This window comes from Danio rerio, chromosome 3 (assembly GCF_049306965.1).
Source record: "Danio rerio strain Tuebingen ecotype United States chromosome 3, GRCz12tu, whole genome shotgun sequence".
NCBI lineage: Eukaryota > Metazoa > Chordata > Actinopteri > Cypriniformes > Danionidae > Danio > Danio rerio.
This window is the reverse complement of record NC_133178.1, coordinates 33,941,612-33,969,047: the sequence shown is the minus strand read 5'-3', so window position 1 is coordinate 33,969,047 and position 27,436 is coordinate 33,941,612. Positions and strand designations below refer to the sequence as shown.

General features: G+C 35.6%; 1 protein-coding gene across 2 annotated transcripts in view; it reads right to left on the bottom strand.

The window, feature by feature from the left end:
* The window catches only part of prkcbb (protein kinase C, beta b), a 261,820-nt gene that overhangs the window by 155,053 nt on the left and 79,331 nt on the right, over nt 1-27,436 (bottom strand). For both annotated transcript variants that reach the window (NM_200978.1, XM_005164005.6), the window contains 1 exon segment: nt 1,130-1,241. In NM_200978.1, coding sequence (NP_957272.1) covers nt 1,130-1,241 — 112 coding nt within the window.

The following is a 27,436-nucleotide window of genomic DNA, read 5'->3' as shown; positions in this document are numbered from 1 at the left end:
TGACCATAACACGCATAGTTCTATAAAATACAACTCTTATAAATGATTAAAAAACAGAAAATAATTAAAAGATCAATAAATTCCTCAAGCCAAATTTTACTAATTTGTTCAATCTTTTTTAGTAATTTTATTTGTTTATTTATGAACAAACAATCATATCAGTTTCTTAAAAAACACAAATAGCAACAACATTAAAACGAGTCATATACAATCTTTTAGTTTGATTAAAGATAAAGAATCTAAAATTGCTCCTGAAGGCACCTTTTCAAACATTTCACTTAAAATAACTCCTGAATAAAAATGTTCTCTAATATCATTTAAAAATACACATTCTATTAAAATATGTTTTATCGTCTAAATATTCTTATTTTAGTAAATAGTAATCATTGTTTTCATCCATATACTTCTAGAAACATAAGAACTGAATACATTTTGTCACTGAAAACCATGTCCTCTGGTGTGACACTATTGACCTTATTTAGCAATGTGGAACTGTGCTCAGTTTTTGCGATTGTTTTAGAACTTTCGTTTCAGTTGCCAATGAAAGAAATGACTTGGAATAAAAAACTGAAAATGGTGATTCTATTTACTCTACAAACACGTGTGTTCCTGACTATATATAAAAAGTAGAATAATGTTATAAGAATAAACCAGTTTGAAACATCAAGCAGCATACCAAGCTGTTTTTAACATATAAAAATCAATAGACCTCTGGCCAAAAAGATTCAAATTGCTGCAATATCGCTCAGTATTTTAAATGATAATTTAAAACTTTAATTAATTGAAGGGCTCCATTGATAATCATGTGACTGAAGCCCATGGTGTACACCTGTTAAGTTTTTGTTTTAGAATTGTGCTTCGGTGTGACACCCCTATTTATTGAAAGTGTTCAACAAGTCTGACAAGTCAGGGACAAAAATATTATTATTAAAAGTATTACCACAAACAAGGTATTTTGTGACATCATGAAAAAATTTGGTATATTTCCAAATTATTATAATTTTTAAAAATAATTTTGCCATATTTCACAGGGCTACTATTCACTCATTTAATAAAACTGGCAAAATAAGTATTGTGACTGGTGGATTATGTGCAATTAAATGGAGGAAAGTAAGGGAGGGTTACTCACGGTCACATCTCATGCCCTGGTGGATGAGGCCGTACAGCAGAGAGCCGCAGTGGTCACAGAAGGTCGGACTGGAGTATGTGTGGACCTTGAACTTGTGCTTACTGCGCGGGTCCTTCAGAGAGACACACAAAGAAAGACAAGAGTCAGCTACATTAGCTAAAAAAAAGCATTATTCAACAAACCAGGAATTACTGTTGATTGCAATCATACAAATATAGATGCAAACAAAGTCTTAAAGGGGAAGTAAATTTAAAACAAGCAAAAGGGAAATTGGTGGGGTGTGTTGAAGTTCGCAGAGGAATTCAAACAGGTATCTGTATTATAATCTACAAACGCACAGTTGAGGCAAGGAGAAGTGGCTGAGAAAAGCTAGCATATAGAATTACAGTATTTAAATTTGGACCATTTCTGCTACAAGGAAATATTAGAAATCAATATTTAATAAAAAAAAAAACATTTATACTTGAAAACAGCTGGATACTGGAAGTAAAAAACGTTTTACATCATACATGTAGGCATTTTTACATCGTTACCGAATTTAAATACTTCTTTAAAGGATTTGCACTTTGATTATTTTACATTTGGTAAACTTTAGGAACGCTACATTACAAAGCATAATATTGTACTTTTTGCCTTTTACATTTGATCTGTAAAGTTTTTTTTTTTTTTTTTTTTAAGTCAGAAGCAGAGATGTGTGCAAATAATGCTGAATTAGCAATTATAACAGTAAATGTAAATCATATTTAGGTCATGATGGTTTGTTTTTTAAATTAATATAAGGTAAAAAAGAGCAAGCTGTTTAGGCTCAAGTGTCTTCCCCACTGCAAATGTGAAAGTAATTATATGTTTGTAATTGTCAACATTGCATCAACTTCAACAAATTACTTGTTAAAACTACAATTACTGTTCAACTACACTTATTGACTTTAAATATATTAAGTTGATAAAACTAAGGGTTTTCTAAGTTTTAAGCCCTTTTAACCACACATAGTTGGTACAGTACAGTACACAGTCAAATGTTCTTCCCAAACCATGGTGCTAAATTAAAAAAAAAATAACAGCAATAAAAATGGCAACACACAACTAAGAATACAAACCATCTACATAAAATGTGCAGTGTGTGCAAAACATAATATCCTAGTAAACTGCAGCAAAGAGATCATGTGTGGACCAGTACTAGACCACTATAAATACTGAAAAATTCATGCATTCTGAAAGCAATGTAAAATAATTCCTGAAGAAGAGTCATTGAAGTTTGAAAAGTCATTGAAATTTAAGACTCCAAAGGTTTTAACAAAAGAAAAAAAAAACTATTGTAATTTGTAGTGTTTTTTTTTTTTGCACAATATTACTGTTTTCACTGTAGTTTTAATTTTAAAAATGCACCATTAATGAACATTAGACTTTCAGAATTAAATGTAAATTTATTTCACAAGGATTGCACAAGATAGACAAAAAAAAGGGAATATTAGGCTATAATACAAAAATAGATATATATAATAAAACCATATATTATTAACATAATACAGCATTATTAATATTAACTAATACCAAATTATTAGATCTTGAAAGTATTGTAAAAGATGCAATATTGTTCTTGAGTTCTGTTATTATATTTCTTGTGATACAATTTCCCCAGAAATGCTTTTCATTAGCAAGTTTTTAATAAATCAATTTTTCATATATTTATCATACTAAAGTAAACTTCCTAACAGATGTCAAGGTGTAAATATTTAGACTTTAAAACACTATAAAAGACTACAAACCTCAGCAGATATTCAGATCCTCATTAACTGTAGTCATTTTTATCTCTACTCCTTCCAGTATTTAATATTTATTAACATTTCTTGCGTTAAACTCTCTGTTGTGTTAGCTGCTACTTCAAAACAGCAAGTCATTATTACTAATTACATTAATAAAATAGTATTTAAATCACTTTGTATTAACTTAGTTACTCAATAAGTAACTGAATTGCCTAAATCAATAAAAAAAATCCACATAAATCTCAAATCATGGACAATAGAAACTATACTCTTACTTCTTTCACCTTGAGTCAAACAGGACCTTTTAGTTTGTTTAAACAAAAGCGCTTTCATTTTTCAACAGTATATGTTAAATTAATGGCACTACATTTCATACACACCATATACTGACACATACTTCCAAAACATCAATTTTTTTTAAGCTTGAGCAACAGTTAGACACATAACACCTTATTTTGTTAAGAAATCAAGTCATTGTGCAACAAATAATCAGTTACTTTGCTTCTATAAAAAACTAAGGTTGTCATGAACTAATTTCTCAATTTCTCATGCGCAACTGTTTTGATAAATGATTAAATTTGGATAAACAACCTATGCGTGCAACACACAGATGATTGGCACATAAAATATATATATATATATATATATATATATATATATATATATATATTTTAATTTAAAAACTCTACGATACGAATATTGCACATACGCTTATCATGATAACGATATACAGTTGAGCACAAAGATATTTCTCATGATAAATAGTTCTTGTCTGATGTTCAACAGAGCAAGAAAATGTTCACAGTATTTACTATAATATTATTTCTTCTGAAAAAAAGTCTTATTTGTGTTTTTTTCTCTTTTTTAGTCATAATTAATGCAGCTTTTAATAATAAAAATAAAAAATATAAACATTTTAAGATCAATATTATTATCAATTGTCTACAGAACAAACCACTGTTATACAATGACTTGTGCTGTCTGGGAATTAACAATTAAGCAAATTTACTTAACATCTATCTGCATCAAACACCATTTATTACGATTTAATAATTAATAATAAATAATTCATAGGCTGTAATTTTCTAAAAGCAAATTGTCAAGAATATTTCCAGAAATTGACCCAACATGTTCTAGGTGCCACAGAGATCAGGCCACCTTTGGCAATATGTTCTGGACATGTCCATCTCTAGGACCATATTTGCCTGTGTTTGTGACTTATACAGAATATGTGAAAAGAAGATACAACCAGATGGTGTGACACCTAAAAACCTTGTACTACCAGCAGGTCATTTAATTAAACTAGCTTTCTCTTCTTTGTTGGCCTGGAGGCTTATACTTATACATATTCTAAATGGGTAGAAAATGTAATGTATATCAGCAAGATAAGCAAGAAAAACTCAGATATCGCACCCAAGACTCAAATAATAGATTTTTCAAAGTTTGGAGACAATTCCTGTCATATTTTTAGGACAGATTTATTCAGAAAACTTAAATTGTAAGCCCACGCTCCTAAATCAATCGATTGATCAATCAATCAATCAATCAACTAATTAATCCATCCATCCATCCATCCATTCTGTTTAACAAAAAGAAGATTCTTTCAACATATTTCTAAACATAATAGTTTGAATAACTCATCTCTAATAACTGATATATTTTATCTTTGCCATGAAGACAGTAAATAATATTTTCAAGACACTTCTATACAGCTTAAAGTGACATTTAAAGGCTTAACTAGGTTTATTAGGTTAACTATGCAGGTTAGAGTAATTAGGCAAGTTATTGTATTGCAATGTTTTTTTTTTTTTAAATAAAACTAAATAAAATTAAATAAAACAAATAAGACTTTTTCCAGAAGAAAAAATATTATCAGACATACTGTGAAAACATCTTTGCTCTGTTAAACATCATTTGGGAATTAATTAAAAAAGAAATTCAAAGGAGGGCTAATAATTCTGATTTCAACTCTGTCTGTCTGTCTGTCTGTCTGTCTATTATTTCACCCTGCATTATCTACTGTTTCTTTTTCATGTACTTTCATGTCTATATGTTTGAGTTGCTGTGTTAAAATCTTTAATTTGTTGATGTTAAACAGTTTGCTTTAAAAAAATCAAGTAAAAGACTTGTCTACTACTTGCCTAATTATCCTAACTTAGTTAACTTACTAAACCTAGTAAAATTAAAATTTAAGCTGAATACTAGTATCTAGTAAACTTTTCTGTACATGTCATCATGGAATAGATTAAAGAAATTATTTATTTATTTATTTGACATGGACATCACAACTACACTGAACAACCAAATGCATCTGTTTATGTGTTTCAGCAAACTTGCTAATTCTCAACACCTGTTCACAGGAGGCTTGAAAATATTGACAAAATGAAAATATAAAAAAAACACATACACAACATTATAATTCTTTACATAAAATTACTGAAGCAAAAGCAAAGGCAACATGATCCAACAAACTAACAGTAGACTATTTGTGCAAACACTGCTGTTTTGTTTTTAACCACTTTTTAAGAACACTACTGAACATATTTATATTACTTTCTGATTTTAAGCTAACAGGTAAATCTTTCCACAGTTTGGCTCCCTTTATAGAGAAGACAGATTGACCAAAAGAGGTCTTACATTTGGCACTAGACAGTCACCATTAGCAGTTACCCGTGTAACTCTGTGAGAGGTTTAATGCCTACTGATTAGATCAAAAAAATGGATTGGAACATGATTATTTAAACATTTAAAAAACAATAAGATAATTAAAGTTAATAAAATTATCAAAACTAAAAAAAAAAATGTTTAAAAAGGAAGAAATTAAAAGTTAGTTAGTAAAACTATTAGAAAGGAGGGCTAATAATTTTGACTTTGACTATATATATATATATATATATATATATATATATATATATATATATATATATATATATATATATATATATATATATAGCCAAAATTAATACTCTATTTAATATTTTACAACCACAATTCTTCTGCTGAGTAATTGGAGTTGCACAGAAGTGTCATATAGTCAGGATATGAGCAGCAGCGGGTCAGCAGGGCACTGGCAGTCAGCTGGAACACTGGCACAAAAAACTACCCTTCCTGATCGCCTCCCACCCCAACTGCCGCATCCATTATTAATCAAGCAGGCCCCCTTTTATGACTTCCTATTCATAAGAAGCTGTTTTAATATTCTCCTTCTGAATACAGCTCATGGCAGCGATGACACTTACACACACAAAAGAGAGCAGTTTCAATACAGTCTGGGCACACGGAGAGGCTCCGGTGAGCATATATGAGCCACACAAAACCCACACGACTCTGTTACATACTCTTACAGTACAGAATATGCAACGAGAAGAAGAGGTCAGAGCGAACACTGTGTAGGGAAGCAGAGGTGAGGATGAGCGATGGAGTAGGTGGATGAGGCCAGAGACCAAAGGAGAGGAAGACTACATGATTAGATGGATTGAAATGTATAAATCGCAGTAAAACTTACAGTATACAGGGGTAGGACTAGTAGCTTTTGTACACTCTGCAGGCTAATGGTATTGTTCTAGTGATGGCCATTTAATCTGAAAAACACATTACCAATCAAAATGTTTTTAGAAAATCTATTGTTTTTTTTTTGTTTGTTTGTTTTTTGCTTACCAATGCTGAAATTATAATAAAACATAATACTGCAAAATACTACTAAATTAATGGTTATATTATTAATACTTAATATTAACTTTATTCTATTTGACACAAAAATGTATTCAAGAGTTTGCGCTTAGCTGATGATTGATTATTAAGCATGTTTGGCATGCTGTCCTGGGAGAGAGCCCTGAGCTGTGAAGACTCTTGAGCCTGGGGCTCCCTCCCGTTTCATGGCGAGAGAGGAAAGTCTGAGCCCAGGTAGGTCTTGAGCTCTCTCCCGAATTTCTTCACTCTGCCTATTCCATGATTATTAGGGGTTGCCACGGCGAAATGGAGTGCCAACTATACTAGCATTTGGCTATGCGGTGAATGCCTAGTACTAAAACACTTACATACTGCCAATTTGGTTTATTCATTATATTGTCTTTGGACTGTGGGAGGAAATCAGAGTATCTAGGGGAAATCCACAAGAAAACGAGGAAAACATGTACTGTAAACTCCTCACAGAAATGCCAACTGGCCCAACCAATCTCGTTATCCATGTGCGTTTGGATTCATTTGATTGGTAAATTATATGATAGTTAATGCAGGACCAGCTGTGGTCAATCATAAGCACATGATCTTCTCGAAATTAGTTCATAAATAAACTTCACTTCATGTTATATATACACAGTAGATTTTCAGCATCAGTACGCCAGTCTTTTAAAATAATGCCTATTTGGTGCCTAAGAATTTTTTTTTTTTTTTATCAATGCTGAAAACAGATGTTCTACAAGTTTTTATTATTATTATTTACTTTAAAAACTTTCATTGCATTCCTCTGCAAAACTACAAAATAGTATTATACAAAACTACAAAATCATGTTTTAAGTGGGTTGAAAAAAAAATCTACTGTCATATTTTGAAAAATGTCAGAATTATTTATTTATTTATTTATTTTTTTTTTTTTAGAAAAGACTTTACTTCACTTTAGCCCATAACAACATTACATCCTCATGATGTCCACTGAATTTTACAAATACTTTTCCTTGCAATTTTTCTTTTCTGTATATTTATTTTCAGTTTTCCATAATCTGGCAGACTTATTTTGTTTGCAAGATTGCCTGCACTGAATCTGTGAAGAAGCAACTAAATTTTTTCACAGGTAAAGTATTTTTTTCTCTTCTACAAATTATAAACACTTTTTTAGAGTGCAAACGAGATATGCTGCACAAATGTTTAATATGCTTGGTGCTTTGAAACAGTAAATCTTATAGTCATGTCTTTCAAGTCATGCCCCAAAAACACGATTTTGTATGAATTACATAATCTTGAGTATATTTTGGTAATGAAACAGCTTCATTAAATTGTCTGCCTTTGGGGCGACATTAGTCTGGAAAAGGCCCATCTGCTGAAACACCTCAGAATTGATTCAAAAGACAATAGCGATTTTGAAAATCTCAGAAGAGATGTAGAATCGATAATTGGGGGCTCCATTGGTAATTAAATAAATATTTTATCAATATCTCAGCAGGCACCTTGGTGTCAAAAAGACATTAAAAAATGGCAAATATGCTAATTTGAAGTCAATTGACTACTTTGATGTCAGAATGACATACAGGGCAGCATAATATATCGTTTCAGCATCGATATCGAAATGTAATCATTTGCAATAATCACATCGCGAGTATATGCAATGTTGAGTCTGGATTATAATTGATTACTTTGTAAGTGTTTTTTTTTTTTTTTTTTTTTTTAAGCCCTGTGACTGTGTGAGGGTTTTAAAAGCATTCAGGTATAAGAGAGTGTACTTTTTTTTAAAGTTTGTAACTTAAAAGAAAAATTATAACTGTTATTTTTATTGCATTGTTTATCAAACGAAGACTATGCAGTATTATTTTATAATTGATTATTCAATATATATATAATATATAATATTACTGCATACCAGAGTACATTTCCACTCTTTGGAAAACAATAAAATGCTGTTTATTTAATAAGCATATTTTTCTTCACTGAATTTATCTGTGCATTGTAGATTGTTTATTATATTTTATGCACTCACCTACAGAATCATCACAATCAAACTAAAATAAGCAATTCATTTTAAACAGTTTTCCAACTCATCTAGCAAATTTGTACTCATATGGCAGTATATATCGCAGAATAAAAAAATATCGCAATGTGTAATTATTTTCAATATTGTGCAGCCCTTCATCCAACCTTAGTGTCAAAAAAGCAAGTTTTGATACATTTTTGACACCAATGTTAGATGTTACTCTAAGGTCAAATTGATCAAGGTATTTCACATGCATTATAGGGATACAAAATCCAGTGTACGTTTGTCGTTTATAATTGAAGTATTCAGATAAATAAAGATTTTCTTATATTATTTTAATCTTTTTTATTGTTCTTTTGTATGACAGAACAAATTAAATATTGAGAGGTAAACAGTAATGTATTGTCCATTATTAATCCCATCCCCTAACCTCTCATTAATTCGCAAAAACAATAAATAAATAAATACGTAAATACCAAATTAAGAAAATCAAATACATAAGAACATGACATCATAATAACTGGATACAGATGTGAAAAAATTCGAATAAAATGGTAAATGTTACAGGTTGCCAGCACCAGGTATAATAGGCAGGCCTTTGATGTAATCAAGAAAGGAATTCCAAGTCTTATAAAATGAATCTTGTGAGCCAGAGAGTGAGCATCTCAGAAAGTGTGTTTTCACTTTAAAAGTATGGTACATCTGGCTAAAATTGCGGTAAAGGCAACCACCTTGCTGTCACGGACTGTCAAATCAGATCCAAGGGATACACCAAAGAGGGTTAACTTTACTTATATTATAATATTTTTTTGTGTGTTGTTATGTTGGTTGTCAAATAAGAATGAATTTGTGGATGTCAAACGGACAAAGTTTTGAGATCAAATTTATTTGCATTTATGACATTATGTTTTAGATGCAGTTTTAAGCAGTTTTGGTGTTCCTGCTAGAATCTAGCTGAGTAAGAGGGATTAATTTACCATCATTTCATTTTAAATAAAGATTTCAGGTAATCAAAGCTAAGATTTGAAGTAAAATATTGAGGGCCCATTCATATTGTATCTAAATGGAATATAATTGAAGCCATTTAGCCATTCAGTTCTGCATATCGGTTATCAGAAACATAATAATATTAGTTAATAATAATTGCTTACATTTATATCGCGCTTTCCTGGACACTCAAATCTCCTTTCAAATCTGCACCACTAGTGTGCAGCATCTACCTGAATGACGCGACGGCAAACCAATTTGCGCCAGACTGCATACTACACACCAGCTGATTGGGGGAGAGGAGACAGGGTGATGAAGTCATGATATGGGAATGATTAGGAGACCATGATGGACAGCGGCTAGTGGGCAAATTTGGCCAGGATGCCAGGATTAAACTCCTATTCTTTTTCGAAGGACATCCTGGGATGTCAGTTTAATGTCTCATACGAAAGACGGCGCTCACTGAGCAGTATAGAGTCCCCATCAATATACTGGGGTGTTAGGACCCACACAGACCACCCCCTGCTGGTCTCACTAAAACCACTAATGCCTAGTTCACACTAGAGGATTTTAAGCCTGATTTGAGCCCGATTTGGAAGTTAACGAGCTCGCCGACAGATCGGGCTGTGATCGGGAAGAAATCTGCGGGTGCTCGGCGCTCGCCGCTCTTTATGTGTGAACTACTGAGCAACGCATCAACGAGGCTCGCTGACGCGTCGCTGACACCTCGCAGACGGAAATCCAACATTCAGCATGCTAAATATTCCAGAGCAGTCGGCCGACTCAACCCCACGTGTGGTCAGATGTAGTGACGAGCTGCAGCCAATGAGAGAGCAGATCAGCATTCAGCTGAATGGCTGTGTGTTCAGGAGCTCAGCAGAAACATCTTTGATTGGTCAGAATGGGCATCGGTGCACTCACTTCATTCTGCATTAGCACAGACATGAGAGTAGGCTATAATAACAGTGGAACTAGAATTCTGTAACTATTAGAATTACCATACTGCTCATTCTGATCGTTGTCATATGAAACGCCATTTTGTCACAACATATTTACATTCAAAGCTATTATTGAGATATTAAACTTAAGCTTTGAATGTCTGGCATCATATTTAATGACACCATTACCCTAAAAATAATTTTTTTTTTTTGGCAATACAGCCTATAAATATGTAGTTAAGATACTAAAACACTTAAAGGCTTGGCTTTCATTTTCACTTTCAAACAGGAGCTATTCGGCACAGAATATGCTGTTTTGAAAGATATCTGAAGTAAATTGATGTTTTTGCCATCAGAAAGTTTTGTTTATGTTAGCAGGAAGTTGCTAGGCAAGAAAATGGACACATATTTAAAGTCACAGCGAAAAGTATCAGACATGCATGCAGTCATTTTAACCAATATGGTAATTTAAGGCAGAAATGCTCAGTTCTTTACTGTTTTGTAATAAAAAAAAAAATAACAATGTCAGAAAGAAGTACACTAATAGTTAGAAAACGGCAGGGTTTTATAAATATGTTAGTTTTATTTCAAAGAGTTATAAAATTACAAAAATTAAAAACTCTCTGTGTATCTATCCACTCAAACCTTGCAGATGAGTGATTAATCCACTGATAAATCAGCTGATTTGACGATGTTTTTAAATGCTTTCTCCAAAGCTTGAAACGCTGTCAGTGATGTAATCAGCACACAAGCAGCCAATAGTGTTCAGCTTTTTCTGACGACTCCTCTCTCAAATTTTCATTGGCTGTGGTTTGGTAGCTTGAATGAGCTGATGGGGAATGAGTTGTTGTCAGATCATGTAGTGTGTGACCCCCCTCTTGTGGATCGTTCACGGAGTGTTGCGTAGTGTGAACACCACAGAGATCAAAAGACACAAAGTCAAGTCATGTAGTGTGAACAGCACAGCGATCTGCTGATGTTTAAAATCCTGTAGTGTGAACTAGGCTTTAGTGCAGCCCTGCTTAGCTTCAGAGGGTGACCATGTGAGAGTTGCAGAAAGCTAGCTGCTGGCTGTAGGTACAAACATGGATATGTTTTGGTTTTTAAAAGAAAATTACATTAATTGAAGTGACAAAAAATACAGAATAATCTCCTTTAGTGTTCCTATTACAGTAAATAATACAGATTTGGGGAAAAAGAGTTGAATGAACAAAATATTTACATCTTTTAGAAAATTATCTAGCTAAAAAAAGCCTTAACTCATGGTCAGTGCATGTTTCTCACAGAATACTCATTCTTGCATTCAGAAACAGTGCGATGAGACGGTATTGGTACATGGAAAGCTCAAAACAGCAGCATAAAGCAGCTCAGCGAACAATATAATGCGCTCATGGCTGTGAAGGTCCATTCAAACAAATGAAAGCTCAACAGAAGAAGGCTGTGAAATGCAGAGTAGGTGCAGGTGTGAAGGGGCCTTTGTAGACTCATCTGAATAGTCCGATGACAATGTCACCCCTGTAGCGTGGGCCCTTGCGACAAAACACAGATTCACTCCTAATAAAGAGAACAGACACACTATAATTCATTTGTATTATAATTCCCTGTCATCTTATACAGATGGGACACAGGGAACAGAATACAAACAATAGCAGACAATGAAAGCCTGTAGATGAAATTAAGCCCAGCATATGGGTGCCTGTCCAAACAGGATCTGCAGACAGGAAAAACAACAGGCGACAGACGCAAATAAAACCATAGCACCATCTTTGTGCTATACCGATCTAATTAGTCCCTCTCCACAATAAAAGCTCATTTCTTTAGTCGCTATGTTCGAAAATGGAAATGCTTCAAAAATATTTTGTTCCATTTCTATCATACAAGTTCAAATCAGGCCTGTCACGTGGAATTTTTGTTGTGGGATGTATTGTTACAGAATTTGTTGAGATAAGCGCTATTATTGTCATTTTGAGATCATTTTATGATACTGATTGTACAATGATTATATAACAGCCTAATAATGAAGACACTTTTAAATATTTATCATCATTAAGGGTATTTAGATTCTATAATTTGATATTAAAAAGGTAAATGTCCTATTATATACATATATATATATATATATATATATATATATATATATATATATATATATATATATATATATATATATATATATATATATATATTAAATGTCCTATTAGGTAAATGTTCAATTACAAACACTAACACCAGTGAGATGTTACATGTCATTGTAAAATGGCTTTAACATTATTTGTGAATTTGTAAATATATATTGCAACGCCAAAAAAAATATTCAAGGTCATCTTCAATTATTGCACAATATATTAATATTAGTAAGTTAATTATTAGTAAGTAATATATTAGTAGGTGACTCAGTGGCACAGTAGGTAGTGATGTCGCCTCATAGCAAGAAGGTCGCTGGTTCGAGCCTCGGCTGGGTCAGTTGGCGTTTCCGTGTAGAGTTTGCATGTTCTCCCTGTGTTTGCGTGGCTTTTCTCCGGGTGCTCTGGTTTCCCCCACAGTCCAAAGACATGCGGTACAGGTGAATTGGGTAAGCTAAATTGTCTACAGTGTATGTATGTGTGCCAATGAGTGTGTATAGGTTTCCCAGTGATGGGTTGCGGCTTGAAGGGCATCCGCTGCAAAAAAAACATATTCTGGATAAGTTGGCGGTTCATTCCACTGTGGTGACCCCAGATTAATATAGGGACTAAGCCAAAAATAACCGAATGTATGAATGAATATATTAGTAATATAATTAGTAAGTAATATATTGTTAATATTAATAGTAAGTAATATATTATACGTTGATATAGATTATTATGACAGACGTAAGTTGAGCAGAACAAAACTTTCTGAGAAACTGATCCAATTATCAATGCATAACAATACAGGCTGTTGCCATAGATAAGTATATACGTGTCATTTCAGATCACTTCAGACACACTCCCATGTTGATGCGTCTGCTATCTTGAAATGTTTAACATGTAATCAGTGTTGGGGAAACTACTCTAAAACTTAAACTTAATAAGCTATATGGTAAAATATCTAATCTACTGTCAAACTACACATCTAAAAAAAGCAGCTAGCATGACAAGTTACTTCATAAAAATAGCTAGTTTCATTGAAGCTACTAATTTCCACATTTTTTAAAATGTTTTATTACATTTTCACATTTTTGTGTGTAAAACTGCAAAAAAAATTTACTTTATTAAATAAATTAACTTTAATTAAACATGTTTTCTCATTCATTTAATCATTTTCCTTTGGCTTAGTCTCTCATATATCAGAGTTTGCCACAGCGGAATAACCGCCTACTATTCAAGCATATGTTTTACGCAGTGAATGCACTTCCAGCCACAATCCAGTACTGGGAAACACCCATACACTCTCACATTCTCACACACACACACACACACACACACACACACACACACACACACACACACACACACACACACACACACACACACACACACACACACACACACACACACTCATTATGGCCAATTTGGTTTATTCAATACACCTACAGTATAGTGCATGTCTTTGGATTGTGGGGAAAACCAGAGCACCCTGAGGAAAACCCCACGTGAACAGAGGGGAGAAAATTTTATTACGTGCTCTTATGTGCTAAAACACTTAACACTTTCCTTTACTTAAGATATAATAAGCAACATCTTTAAATAAAGGGAATCACCTATTAAGTGTCATAAAGCCTATAGGGAAAAATTCATGTTTCAGTTCTCTCCGGAGCATTTGGGATGAATGTTGGACAGCGTCTGTCTAACTGAGGATGTTATAAAATACATTTTATATCGAGTTATTAATGGAGAATTTTATATATGTGGTTTTATATTATGGATGTGTGCGCTCCCTGCGCTGGCTCCCTCCGTTAGTGGCAAGACCACTGGATTTCGATGCCAATAGTCAGTCGGCGAGTAAATGAATATGATGAATGAGAACACACAGGCATGTGCGTATAGACACACATTGTACTGCTGTACAGTAACGTGTCATTTGTTTGTTTTGGTTGTCCTAATTTTAATAGTTTCGTGATGATGTGATGGTGTGCTTTATCTGCCTGATTCCCGCTGAAGTGGGCGAATTGAGTGACGTTCGATTCGGGGGATGTTCAGGGGGCGGGGTTTGCGTGACGCGCTGCGAGCTACTAGCCCGACAGTGGAAACGCGACACGATTTCAGCCTCACTGCTCAACCTCCCGGGCGATTGGCCTGGCCTGGCCCGATAAAAGCCCTGGCTCACACTGGCCCGATAGTGGAAATGCCTCTAATGATCTTCTTGCTGTGAGGCGACAGTGCTAACCACTGAGCTACTGTGCCATCCCCACGTTTTTTCAACAATAACAACTTTAAAAAAATAAATAAATAAATAAAAAATAACTTACGTCTCCATTTAATTATGAACATTTATTGAAACTGTCACATTCTTCACATTCAACATTCATTCAACAAACGTCATGTTAGTTGCCTACTGATAAAATACTTTATGGATTGAAATTCAACTTTTGTTACTTGAAAAATATTATTGACAAAATAACAGTAATAAATTATTTTAATAAATACATGTAAAACCATGAGAAACAAGTAGATGATTGTAATACCCTATTGTAGATCTTGTAACACTATACTGTGCTGTTTCGGATCATTGCAGATTCACTAAATGGAATGTAGCTGTTGTCAAACTACTGTACAAACTTCTGCTACTGTACAAAGCAAGCTGCTGTACAAACTTGCTGGAGAAATTGGCTACTGGGAAAGTAGACATTGTTTTATAACTAGCTGAGCTACTGTCAAGCTGCTGAAAATGTAGTTATGCTATTTGAGCTAGACTCCAAAACACTGCACGTCATCAATCAATACATTTCCTCTGGTTGTAAAAACCATGTCAGATAATTACTGAAGTTAAATGCAGGCTGACTGTATCTCAAAGTTCACTCACCACCTTTGATTATTCCAATATGATTTATGTATTTATTAGTTTAAGAATGACTTTGTAAGAGTTGTAAGGGTGACAAATAATAACTTGACTTCTAGTTAATCTTTTGGAAAAGTGGCAGAAGGTAGATTTTTCAGACAATTTATCTGTTGAAGGGCATCACAATCATCACAAATACTGCAGAAGACAGATTAGAACTCACATGGACCCAAGGTTCTCACAGAAATACATCAAGTTTGATGAAAGAAAAATCATGGTTTTGGGTTACATTCAGTATGGGAGAGTGCGATAGACCTGAAAAGTGGATGGCAACATCAACAGCCTGAGGTATTAAGACATTTGTGCAATAAACGTAATCTAGAGGCCTTTGCCTTTTATATAAGACAATTCTGAAACCAAATGATCAACTAGAACTTGGATAGGTGACAAGACTTTTGTCAGGTAGCTTATAGTAGTCAATAATTGAAGTGGATCAAAAACTTATATTAGTTGTCCTGCATTTTTTTTTTTTTGTTCCACTTCAAACAATTAAATTATTCAGTTACATTTTTCAGAAAATGTTTTTCATATTTTATTTGCTGTCAATCAGAAAACATGTTGAGGAACAAACAATGAACAAACTGTCCAAAATTTGTGGCTGATCAGAGTACGATGCAACCCTTACAGAAAATGACCTACATTTCAAATTTATTTTAAAGAATATTTACCCCATAGTGTAAATTTCGTAGTGTAGCTGTGTACTGTGACATTGGATCCAATAATGTAGTCAAAATCTTACCCACACATGCGCTCAAACACACAGTGTGCAGGTGTAGGGTTCTATGATCACATCCTGCCCTCTTCAAAAGCAGATGCACTCATTTTAGGTGCTTTGTTCATCAGTGAACCCTTATTACAATTAAAAGCGAGAGCACAGAAACTCCAGTCTATTCATAGACGTCAAAGGCTGAGCAGCAAAGCCAACCGTCTGAATCTGATCAAAACCCACTAATCACAATAGTAATGTTCCTTTGTGGACATCACAGTAGATCAACCTGACCACACTGACCTTCGCATTTATATAGAAGGCTTCTTGAGCAGCCAATCAGCATATTAGACTGTCCCCTGTGTTACTAAACTCTGGAATAAAGATACCTAAAAATCTAAATTAATAAATTAAATTATAAAACACACCAAAGTGAAATATTCTGCTTGTCAATGATTGTAGATCAGATTCAATACTGGCCATATTTATACAGTAACTGATTGTACTGTTCTACATGTCTTACAAAATATGTAAAATGAGTGAAAACCATAACCTCATGGACAATTCCCCTAAAATATTTAGATTAGTTCTCAACAAATAAGGATTTACATTTATTTTTAAATTGCACTACAACATCCGGAATATGAACAGAAGCTTCTTCAGAGAGGGAGTGGTGTGTTTGGATTGGCTGAAACTTTTCATGCAAGAAGCTCACAGTTCGGTCTGACAGATGCAGCAGTTTGGGGAAACATACAAATAAACCACAAAGCACTCACAGGAAACGACATGTGCTGCACAGGAAAGCTGCAGTTTCAGCTTCCATATTAACATTATATTTGACAGCTCAGTCTACTCGCTTATAGTCTGATCTTCTGCAAACACCTCTCTATAAACTCCTTCACTAAAGGGCTCAACATTCAGAAGTACTTTAACACACTATTCATTTCTGTCACTTTCTCTGTGCAGAACAAATACTCATAAAGGTCTCCAACTTGGTCAAATTCATTGTGTACTGTAACTATGTAACTATTGGCCACAAAAGTGTCAAAAGTAAACCTTCCGGATACCAGAATAGTTTGATAAAATCTGTCTTCTGATAAAATCAACTTTCCAGTTCAACCAATAGCGAGAGAGTACTAGTCCAGCAAGCAGGCTGAGCCAGAGAGTGTTTAGCCAATGCTATTTGTTAAAAGAAATTCAAGCACTTGCTAAAATGTGCAGACAACAACAGACGATGGTGTAAAACAATTACATGTTTAGGTTTTAGATGAGTTTCTAAACTTCGAGTTCTGAACATGTTTTTTTTGACACATTAACTCTTAATGTCAAGCCACATTTAAAGTAATAAACATGGTACAAACAGTGTGTTACATAGTAAAAGTGCAAGAATATGAATAATTGTAAAGCATGCACACATACATGTACATACATACAAGTAATGTATGTTGAAAGAGGTGTTTGTGAGGCCAGCAGGGGGTGCTCACCCTGTGGTGTGTGTGTGAGTTCAAATGCCCAAGTATCAGAGAGGGTTCTGAATGCAGACTTGGTGCAGTTGCAAGATGAGCTGCATGCAATGCTTTTTAATGTGCACACGTAACCCCACCCCTAACCCTACCCTTCATAGTGACGTCAGTAGCAACATTGAGTGCATCGTGTCTGACATTGCATGTCTGAGATATGCAGTCTCAGCTTGCAAATCCAAGTCTGCATCCCGATACTACTGGAGAATTGTGAATTGTGATCAATACTATTAATGAGCACTGTCTTTTGAATAAGGCGTTATACCATAGTCCAGACTTACTGTGGTCATGAAGGGTTAACTGGTCAAATTGCCTCCCTCAGTGCAAACCCATCATGGCCATCATCACAACCTCTCCTCTCCACCTGCATCTGGTGTGTGGTGAGTGCACTGGCACCGTTATCCTGTGGCTGCATTTGGTAGTAGAAGTGACTTATATGAAAGACAAAGGCCTCTAGATTACGCTTAATTTCCCAAAATAAAATATGACCATGCTTTGATTTTTAATTATTTAATTAGAACAGTAAGGTCTGACTTTGCTTAGACAAAAGTCTTTTCATGTAACAGAAATAATTTAGAGTTTAGAATACATGGCATACAAAGGGTTCTTGCAGGACTCTCAGAGTTCTGCCCCCCCAATCTCACCCTAGACGTGCTCAATAATGTTCATGTATGGTGTCTGGGCTAGCCAATCCTGGAGCACCTTGACCTTCTTTGCTTTCAGGAACTTTGATGTGGAGGCTGAAGTATGAGAAGAAGCGCTATCCTGCTGAAGAATTTGCCCTCTCCTAATGTAAAGGGCAGCACAAATGTCTTGATACCTCAGGCTGATGTTGCCATCCACTCTGCAGATCTCTCGCACACCCTATACTGATAAAACCATGATTTTTCCTTCACCAAACTTGACTAATTTCTGTGAGAATCTTGGGTCCATGTAGGTTCCAATAGGTCTTCTGTATTTGTGATGATTGTGATGCAGTTCAACAGATGACTTATCAGAAAAATCGACCTTTTATAAATGATCAACTATAAGTCAAGTTATTATTTGTCGCCCTTACAACTAGGATCAACGATCAACGGCAAAACTGCTGTCTAAATGTACATTACTTTAAATATATTAGTATTAGAACAGTAAGATTTTTGATGCATTAATTTTCTTAAAGAGACCTGTTCTGCTCACGGAGCCAGCATTTATTTGAGGGGAACTGTTTGCTTTGTTATTTGTTTTGTTTTCTTTCTTTTGATTTACGGTATATTTGACACTTTTGCCTGTTTCACTCTATTTCTTGGAAAGTCCCTTAAGCATAGTAGCTTGTCTTTGTAAATAGTTCGTAAAAATTGTACAAATTATGTTGGGATAGTAAGTCTATAGACAGTTTATTTGTGAAAATGGTTTGATCTGTGTTTTTGTGTTACAGTAGGTAGTTTGGGTATTTTACTGTATTTTTCTTTCCTTTCTTTTGAAAAGGTAGATTAAAGGTTTACTGTCTTGTCCACATAAACAGGGTATTTCAAAACCAGCTTTTTTTTCTGTGGTTTGGCTGTTTGTCCACACGAAAACAAAGTATATGGTCACTTAAACCAAAACTTTCTGAAAATGCATGGGGGAAGATTTTCCGAAACAGTGAGTACAATGTGGTCATGTGACCACTGCAACTTCAGTTTTTGCCTCATAACATCAGCGTGCATGCTGTTTTCTCCTTTACTATTTACCAACAAGTCCGGATTCACAACCAAATGCAGAAGATGCGATTAAGGCAATTTCCACACATTCCAGCAAACATGTCACGTATTCCATGATATTTGCAATATGGGACATTAATCCACCTCAGTTCTTACATTTGCATTGACTGATATGCAACATACTCACAAGTTCCCTTTTTCCTTGTTTGGCACAAACCCAGCATAATAGGTTTTTATTGCCACATGTTGGATAGGTGTGCCCTTATGCATCACATTTCTTTAAACAGAGAAAACTGTTTATAAAAATACCTGTGTACATGTGGACAAGGTCTAACACAGTGTCCTAACAATACTTGATTCGATGCCATGACGCACAATGAAAGGTTTCTTTTTTCTATAAAAAACTGAGTAATTCTATCTACCTGCAACAGCGATACACAAAATTTCTATTTTAAAAAAGCTATCTATTTCTGTGAGGTTGCGGCAGAACAACAGCTTATACTACTATGACAAAGATCACTTCAGGTAGCATTATGTGCTTTAACCAGTGTTATATGCTACCAATCTAAGTCTGAACACCATTATGCGTGATATTTTTTGCCATACTACTGAAAGCAGCAGACGATAGTTCACCGGTTCGAAAATGAAAGTCAGTACTTCGAATCAGTGCAAACCAACAACATCAGAAATAGCCTATTAATAATGTTCAAGAGGCTTAATATGTACTGACTAGATTAAAATCCCTTACCATTTCTTTAAAAGTGCAGAGGGTGGTATTTAAAATGAAAAACTCCAAAACTCAAACCCAGTAGTCATTTTTATTTCATATTTACTTTGTCTTGGCTTATACTTCGATGTTGTGCACTTTCCCTAAACGGTGCGAAACAAAATTAATACTTATAAGGATGCTAAATTGACCAAAAGTGATTGTAAAGACAATTATAATGTCTGCCACAGCCATATCACCCAGCAGCTCAAGACTAGTTACTCACTGAAGCTAAGCAGGGCTAAGCCTGGTCAGTACCTGGATGGGAGACCACATGGGAAAACTAGGTTGCTGTTGGAAGTGGTGTTAATAAGACCAGCAGGGGATGCTCAACCTGTGTTCTGTGTGAGTCCTGATGACCCAGTATAGAGAAGAGGACGATATACTGTCAGTGGGCGTCGTCTTTCAGATGAGACGTGTAACCAAGGTCCTGACTCTCTGTGGTCATTAAAAATCCCTTAGCGCTTCTTGTAAAGAGTAGGGATGTTACTGACCATGGCTTCCCAATCATTCCCATCCACTAAATTGGCTCTATCACTGTCTGTCCACTCCCCCTATAGCTGGTGTGTGGTGAGCGCACTGGCACAATTGTCATGTGGCTACCGTCGCATCATCCAAGTATATGCTGCACACTGGTGTTTGTGTGGAGAGACAAACACCCTCATGATGGTGAATCGCTTTGGGTGTATGGCTATACACGATAAATGTGATATATAAATACACATTATTTACTTACTAATGTCACATAAGATTTCTATTTCAGATAAATCCTGTTCTTCTAAACTTCCTATTTATCAAAGAAACCTGAAACAATTATACTCTGCTTTTTATCAACTTAAAAATAATAAATAATTGCAGGCTTAGTGAGCAGAAGCAACCAAGTGTTTATTTCCACAGTGGTTTTATAAAATATGCTCTATTATTCCACTAAGTGACGGCAGTAGCACTATTACATAATTCCCCTTTAATATTCATAATTTTTGAAAAACTTGAGCTGCAGCAGCTGATGCTTCTCTCCTCAGAGTCTAATGCACTAAACAATGCTGATGCGAGTCATGCGAAAGGACCTTAATACTTCATAATTATCTCACCTAAGCTAGCACACACTGCGTACAAATGCCATTATGTCTGCCATAGAGGAAAAGGCTGCTGTTTTTTTTATTTTGCTATGACATAGCAACAAAGATTCTTTTCAGATATAGCGCATGCACAATCCTCCCACTTCCACGCTTCTATCACACAGCACGCAGCGCACTGAGTCATCCAACAATCAGCACTGAATAAGAAGGTGCAGGCAGCTTCATACAAAAGAGTTGAAATGGAGCGACAGGAAGGGAGAGCAGACGCAGTAGACCCTCCCCACCCAGTGGCCTTCACAGGGTTCCCATGGTGATGACCAAAGCCCATCGCCCAGCAACAGGCTGGTACCTGCCACAGCAAGAGTTCACCATGACTGTCGCGCCTGACTGGAAGGAAAAAAAAAATCTACTTGAGGAAGAGCGATAATTCTCTGTAAAGACATACAGACGCATACTCTCACACTTCTATTTCCTCTTTTCTCCAACGATGCACTATTTATGAGGTATGTTTTAGTAGCAGCTGTGGATCATTTCAGACAGGGGGTTTGTGGGTATTCTTTATTACAGTGCTGCAGAGTTATGCAAAGCACACCTTGTGGTTTGCAGTCAAAAACTGTTTTTGACCTAAGAATGTGCTGGTGGGTTTAATATATGCTACCATATGCTCAATGCACACTTGTGTTGTATATATTCGAACCTTAAAGATTGGGAGAGGAAGGTAAATAAATTACAAAACTTGTATATAAGTGAATAAAAAAATTAATTAGGAGGGGCGGGGGTTATGTAAAGTATTATTTTAAAGGACACCTATGATGTGTAGGTCTAATGTGTCTACAGTCATACTTGAGTGATTTAAAGACAATAAATCTCTTTAATTAGGATCCAAATCTCTCCCATTTTGAGGCTCACCACAACGTGATGTAAGAGTGCGGTTTCCCCACCCACCAATTTGATTGACAGCCATGAATTAACACATCTCCCTAGTAACGCGTATAATCATATCAACAAGACAAGACATGTGCAAAGTAACTGGGATTAAAAGATCTGTTCAGCTCTCTGTGATCATCAATCATCAACAAATGACGAGTTTGGCATGTTTAAAACGTTTTTAAAACAGTGCATGCTTGTAATAAATTACAGCCATTTTACCATCTTTACTTTATCACCACAGCCACATGTCAGTATTATTATAAGAGGATGCTTCAATCCCGGTTTGTGGACGTTAAATGAGATTTATTTTGTACATTAACATAATGGATCCACAGCTCCACCTGTGTTAGATCTGCTACGGGGGTTACATATATTATGTTTGCAGCAGCAGCGTGCTATAATCTCAGACGCCATGTCTGTGTATATACTGGCAGTAGCAGGTCTAGGTACTTGATCTGGCATAATAATCAAAGCAGCAGCAGCAGTGTAGCCAATCTATAACGGCAGGATCAAATACATCAACACTGCCAAAGAAATATTCATTAACATACTAAATCCTGAGAGTGTTTATGGCAGAAATGCTGTACATCAAATAATCTTTGGGAAATTCCTTACTGTAGTATTTCTCACAAACGTTATGCAAGATCGGTTTCCTTCATGTCTGTCACTGTACTGTTTATCTGACGCAGCCGAGGTGGAGATTGAGGCACACTCTGAGAGGCAAATGGGAATGGTAGCCAGGAAGAACTAGAAATAAAGGCACAGGCAACAAAACAGCTACAATGTCTTCAGAGCAGAAAATTCTAATATACTGGAAGCTATAATAAATTATCTGATGGGTGTTTTGAACAAAAAATTTATAGACACATTCTGGAGACACGAAAGACTTTTTTAAATCTTGAAAAAGGGGTAAAATAGATGCCGTTTAAAGCAAGTATTAAATACAATATAAAAACTGAAAATTTTACAGAAAATTACACCACCTGACCCTGGACCTAGTCTTGAATTTCAATTTTGGAAATTGAGATTCCTACACAGCTGATAATAATAAATAATCTTTGCATTTTTTGCATTCAGATTTGTTAAATATTTAAAAATCTGAAATCCAAGGGTTAAAAACAATCAAATACTAAAAAAAAAAATCAACTTTAAAGCAGGCCTGCATGATTGGCGAAAATGAGAATCACATTTTTTTTTTTTTTTTTTTTTGCTTAAAATTAAGATCACAATGTCTCACAATTCTGCATTATTGTATTATTGTATTAGGCGCATCCAGACAGTAAAGTGGTCGAACCCTATTGTGCTCGCACACAGACTCTCTTGATTCTGATCAGTCCAGCCATGTTTCCTTCTTAATGCTTTGTGACAAGCAAACAGCCACACTGCTCAGCAACAGAGTGACGTTTGGTTTCTCCTTGAAACTGCTCTTTAAATAACTGCACAATGGCTGGAGCTGGAGCGTATTCACACAGAGAACAGCACATCCACACAAACAGATTACATATCAATACATTTCTTCCCTCTGTGTACTTTCATGCCCGCAAGCATGAAAGGTAAATCACCCAATCGGAGAAAAGTGTGACTGGCGCAGGAAACGTGTTTATGCAAATGCCTGCCTGGCCTTATTAAATCAGTGCCCCATGGGAGCATGCAACCAGTGTGAGAGGGGTATTTATAGACATCACCCACTTCTGGCAGAGCGTGTGGGCGCATCCATGACCATCCCAGCGGGATTTCACATAATGACAGTGGGGAGTGGGAGATGGCGTGGAAATTTCTAGAAAGGGTTAAGCTTTGTGAATGGCAGAAGATGAAAAGGAAGCCTAAGGGGGTCTTTTTGTGCTTCTCAATAACATTTATTCGGGACCAGCTTTTGCCAACCTGTAATCAGACTTTTATCATCATACATTAATTAGTGTTTGAATATATACATATAGTCAAACTACAGTGTGTGTAAACAAACCATTTACAATATCCTTACACAATCTGAGAATTATACAGGTTGTTAAAAATAGGTAAGTTTTATTATGCAATGTGTTTGGCTTGTACGTTACACAATGATTTGAATATTAACATCTTAAGAGTGTAAAACCATTAGAATATTAATACAGTGATTACTGTTGACAGGTATTTTTTATACTGCATCTATTTGGAAATCTCCATCAATATACTCCCCCAGTTTGCTCGTTTTATGAATGGATGTTTCTCTGAACCCGTTGCATGAATAAAACAAGCCCATGCAAATAAATGAAAAATAGTTTTTCACTACTCTATATACACTCATTCCCTCTACTTTTGCTTTTTCCCTGATTTATCAGCGGTCGCCATAGCAGAATGAATCTAGTTACACAATGATTTGCATATTAACAACTTAAGGGTGTAAAACCAATAGAATATTAATACAGCGACGGCTGTTGACAGGTATTATCTTATACTGCATCTCCTTGAAAATCTCTATCAATATATTCCCCCCGTTTGCTCGTTTTATGAATGGATGTTTCTTTGAACCCGATGCATGAATAAAACAAGCCCATGCAAATAAATGAAATATTGTTTTTCACTACTCTACACTCATTCCCTCTACTTTTGCTTTTTCCCTGCTTTATCAGGGGTCGCCACAGCAGAATGAACTTTCAATTAATCTGGCATATATTCACACACACACAAACTATAATTTTTATAGCCAGTTCACACGTACCACATGTCTTTGAGCCAACATGCTTCACCCCAATACTCAAAACATACCCAAAACTCACTCACTTTTCTTTGGCTTGGTCCTTGATTTACTAGGGGTTGCCACAGTGGAATAACCCACCAATTATTATTGCATGCATTTTATGCAGCGGATATTCTTACAGTCATTGAGAGTATACTACAAACTTGTGAACCCCACCATACACTCTCTTATTCACTCACACACACACTCATACATCCCCAATATTTATTCATTCATTCATTCATTTTCTTTACAGCTTAGTCCCCCTTATTCATCAGGGGTCTCCACAGTGGAATGAACTGCCAACATATCCAGCATATGTTTTTTAAAGGGGATGCCATTCCAGCTACAAAACATCACTGGGAAACACCCATACACAATCATTCACACACATACAATACGGACAATTAGGCTTACCCAATTCACCTATACCACATGTCTTTGGAGTGTGGGAGAAACCGGAGCACCCGAACACGGGGAGAACATGCAAACTCCACAGAGAAATGCCAACTGACCCAGCTGAGACTCCTACCAGCGACTTTCTTGCTGTGAGGCTACAACACTACCCACTGCACCAACATGACACCTTTTCACCCAATATATTCACTTTAAAAATCCAACTGCATTACAAGGCTAAATATAGAACTGGCTGTTTGAAATTTACAAAAAAAAAAAAAAAAAAAAGCTATTGTTATTCTAATCTTACAAGTGCAGAACTGCCTCTAGCATTTGTCAGCAATGCTGTCTCCTGTTCACAGAACGGTGGATTTGGCCAAACAGGAGAAAAATGAAGAGTCCATATAACTACCATAAACTTGACAATAACCTTATAATACAATAACTTACACTGACGAAAACATAATTGTGCACTTACTACCTAAATTAAGACAATTGCAGTAAAATATAAAACAAATACACTATTTGAAACCTTGTAACTATTTGAGCTTGACTGGTAATGAAACAATCAAGGGACTGAACATATATGAAGCCTTAATATCATATTCGACAACAAAATGTTTAATGTTTTTTTAAAACACAGAATTTCTGCATTGGTTTTGAACACAAAAGGTTTCTGCCTTTCACTAGCAGCAAAAAAAAAAAAAAAAAAAAAAAAAAGAGTGTAAACTTTCTGTGTTGCTCATGCCAGACAGGTAGCTATGCAGCTAACAAGCTCTGCTCTTCCAGTGAACGACAGCATTGGAACAATTGGCTTGTCTATTGTGTCCAATTATCCCAGTGGAGCTGTGTGTCTGTCTGTAGCATTTTCAAGAGGTGACGATCACCAGGGCTGAGAGGATAAACTAGGAAACTCTCTCGCTCTCTCTGATAATGGTTAATGCACAACAAAAACTGACTATTGCAATGCTGATATATCACTCATTTGACTTATTAAGAAAGTAAATCGAGCCAATGGGAAAAGTGAGATGGTACGATAAAAAAAAAGATATTTTAGGTTTCCCAAGAAACCAGTGGGTGTTAAACACCCTTGATCGAATATGCTAAAGACATTTCTGTTTTTTAAAATGATCAAAGCCAACAGGGATTGTCATGTCTTACAAACTCTGTCACATGAAGCACAAAGAAAAAAGAAGCAAGTAATAACAAGCTGATGCTTTCACATCCATGAACCCAACTAAAGTCTCTGCAGTAAAAGCAGACGGTCTGGTTTTTACTGCACAACTGCAATCAGAGCTGAGTTTCAATGCGATACGGAGCTCTTATAACGTGAATGAGAGTTTAATGAGACTATCGGTACAGAAATCCCTGGGTGAACGTCTAATTAGCCCACTTCTATAATTGAAGCCTAAAACGAGCCCCTTCGAAAACATCTTTGAGTCCGCCTTGCTTGGCTGTCTTTGACATTGACTATATTTATACCTATAATCCCCCTTGGTGTCTCTTCTGAGACTAGCTAGCAAATTTACACAAGAAAAAACTAAAGACAAATGTCGCTAGGCCAAGGCTTCATCAAATAGACATCACACCTAGTTTACTGACGTCTAGAGCAGATGCGGGTTTTGGCGGCACTTCTAGACTGGTGGAGGACAAACATGGAAACCGAATTAAACACAGACCTCTCCGCCGTGACTGTGGAGGAGGATAAAAGGCCACGTATGAATGAGATGAATGGTGAGGCTTCTTAGAGAAGTGGTGGGACCGTGCCAGAGTGCTAATCTGGATTGAGGTGTGGAAATGTGTTAGTGACATCCCACCACCGTCCTTCATTTCAGATCGCTCTAAATCCCTTTGTGGAGTGTCTGCCAGCTGTGCCACGTCGCCTGTGTAAATATGTTAAATTTCTAGGCAAGGGAGCTGACCCGGGACTTGAACGGTGCTCCACTGAGAGGTGAAGGTGCGTCACACTGAGGGAAGGGTTTCGAGAGAGCTGTCAGACTGCACTGGGACTATCATGCTTAAAAGTACAAGACTCCACAGGGCACTTCCAAGTAGCTGAATGATTACAGTCAGCCTCAAAGCTCAAGGCAATGTGTTCAAACTCATAAATGAAGGTCTGTGA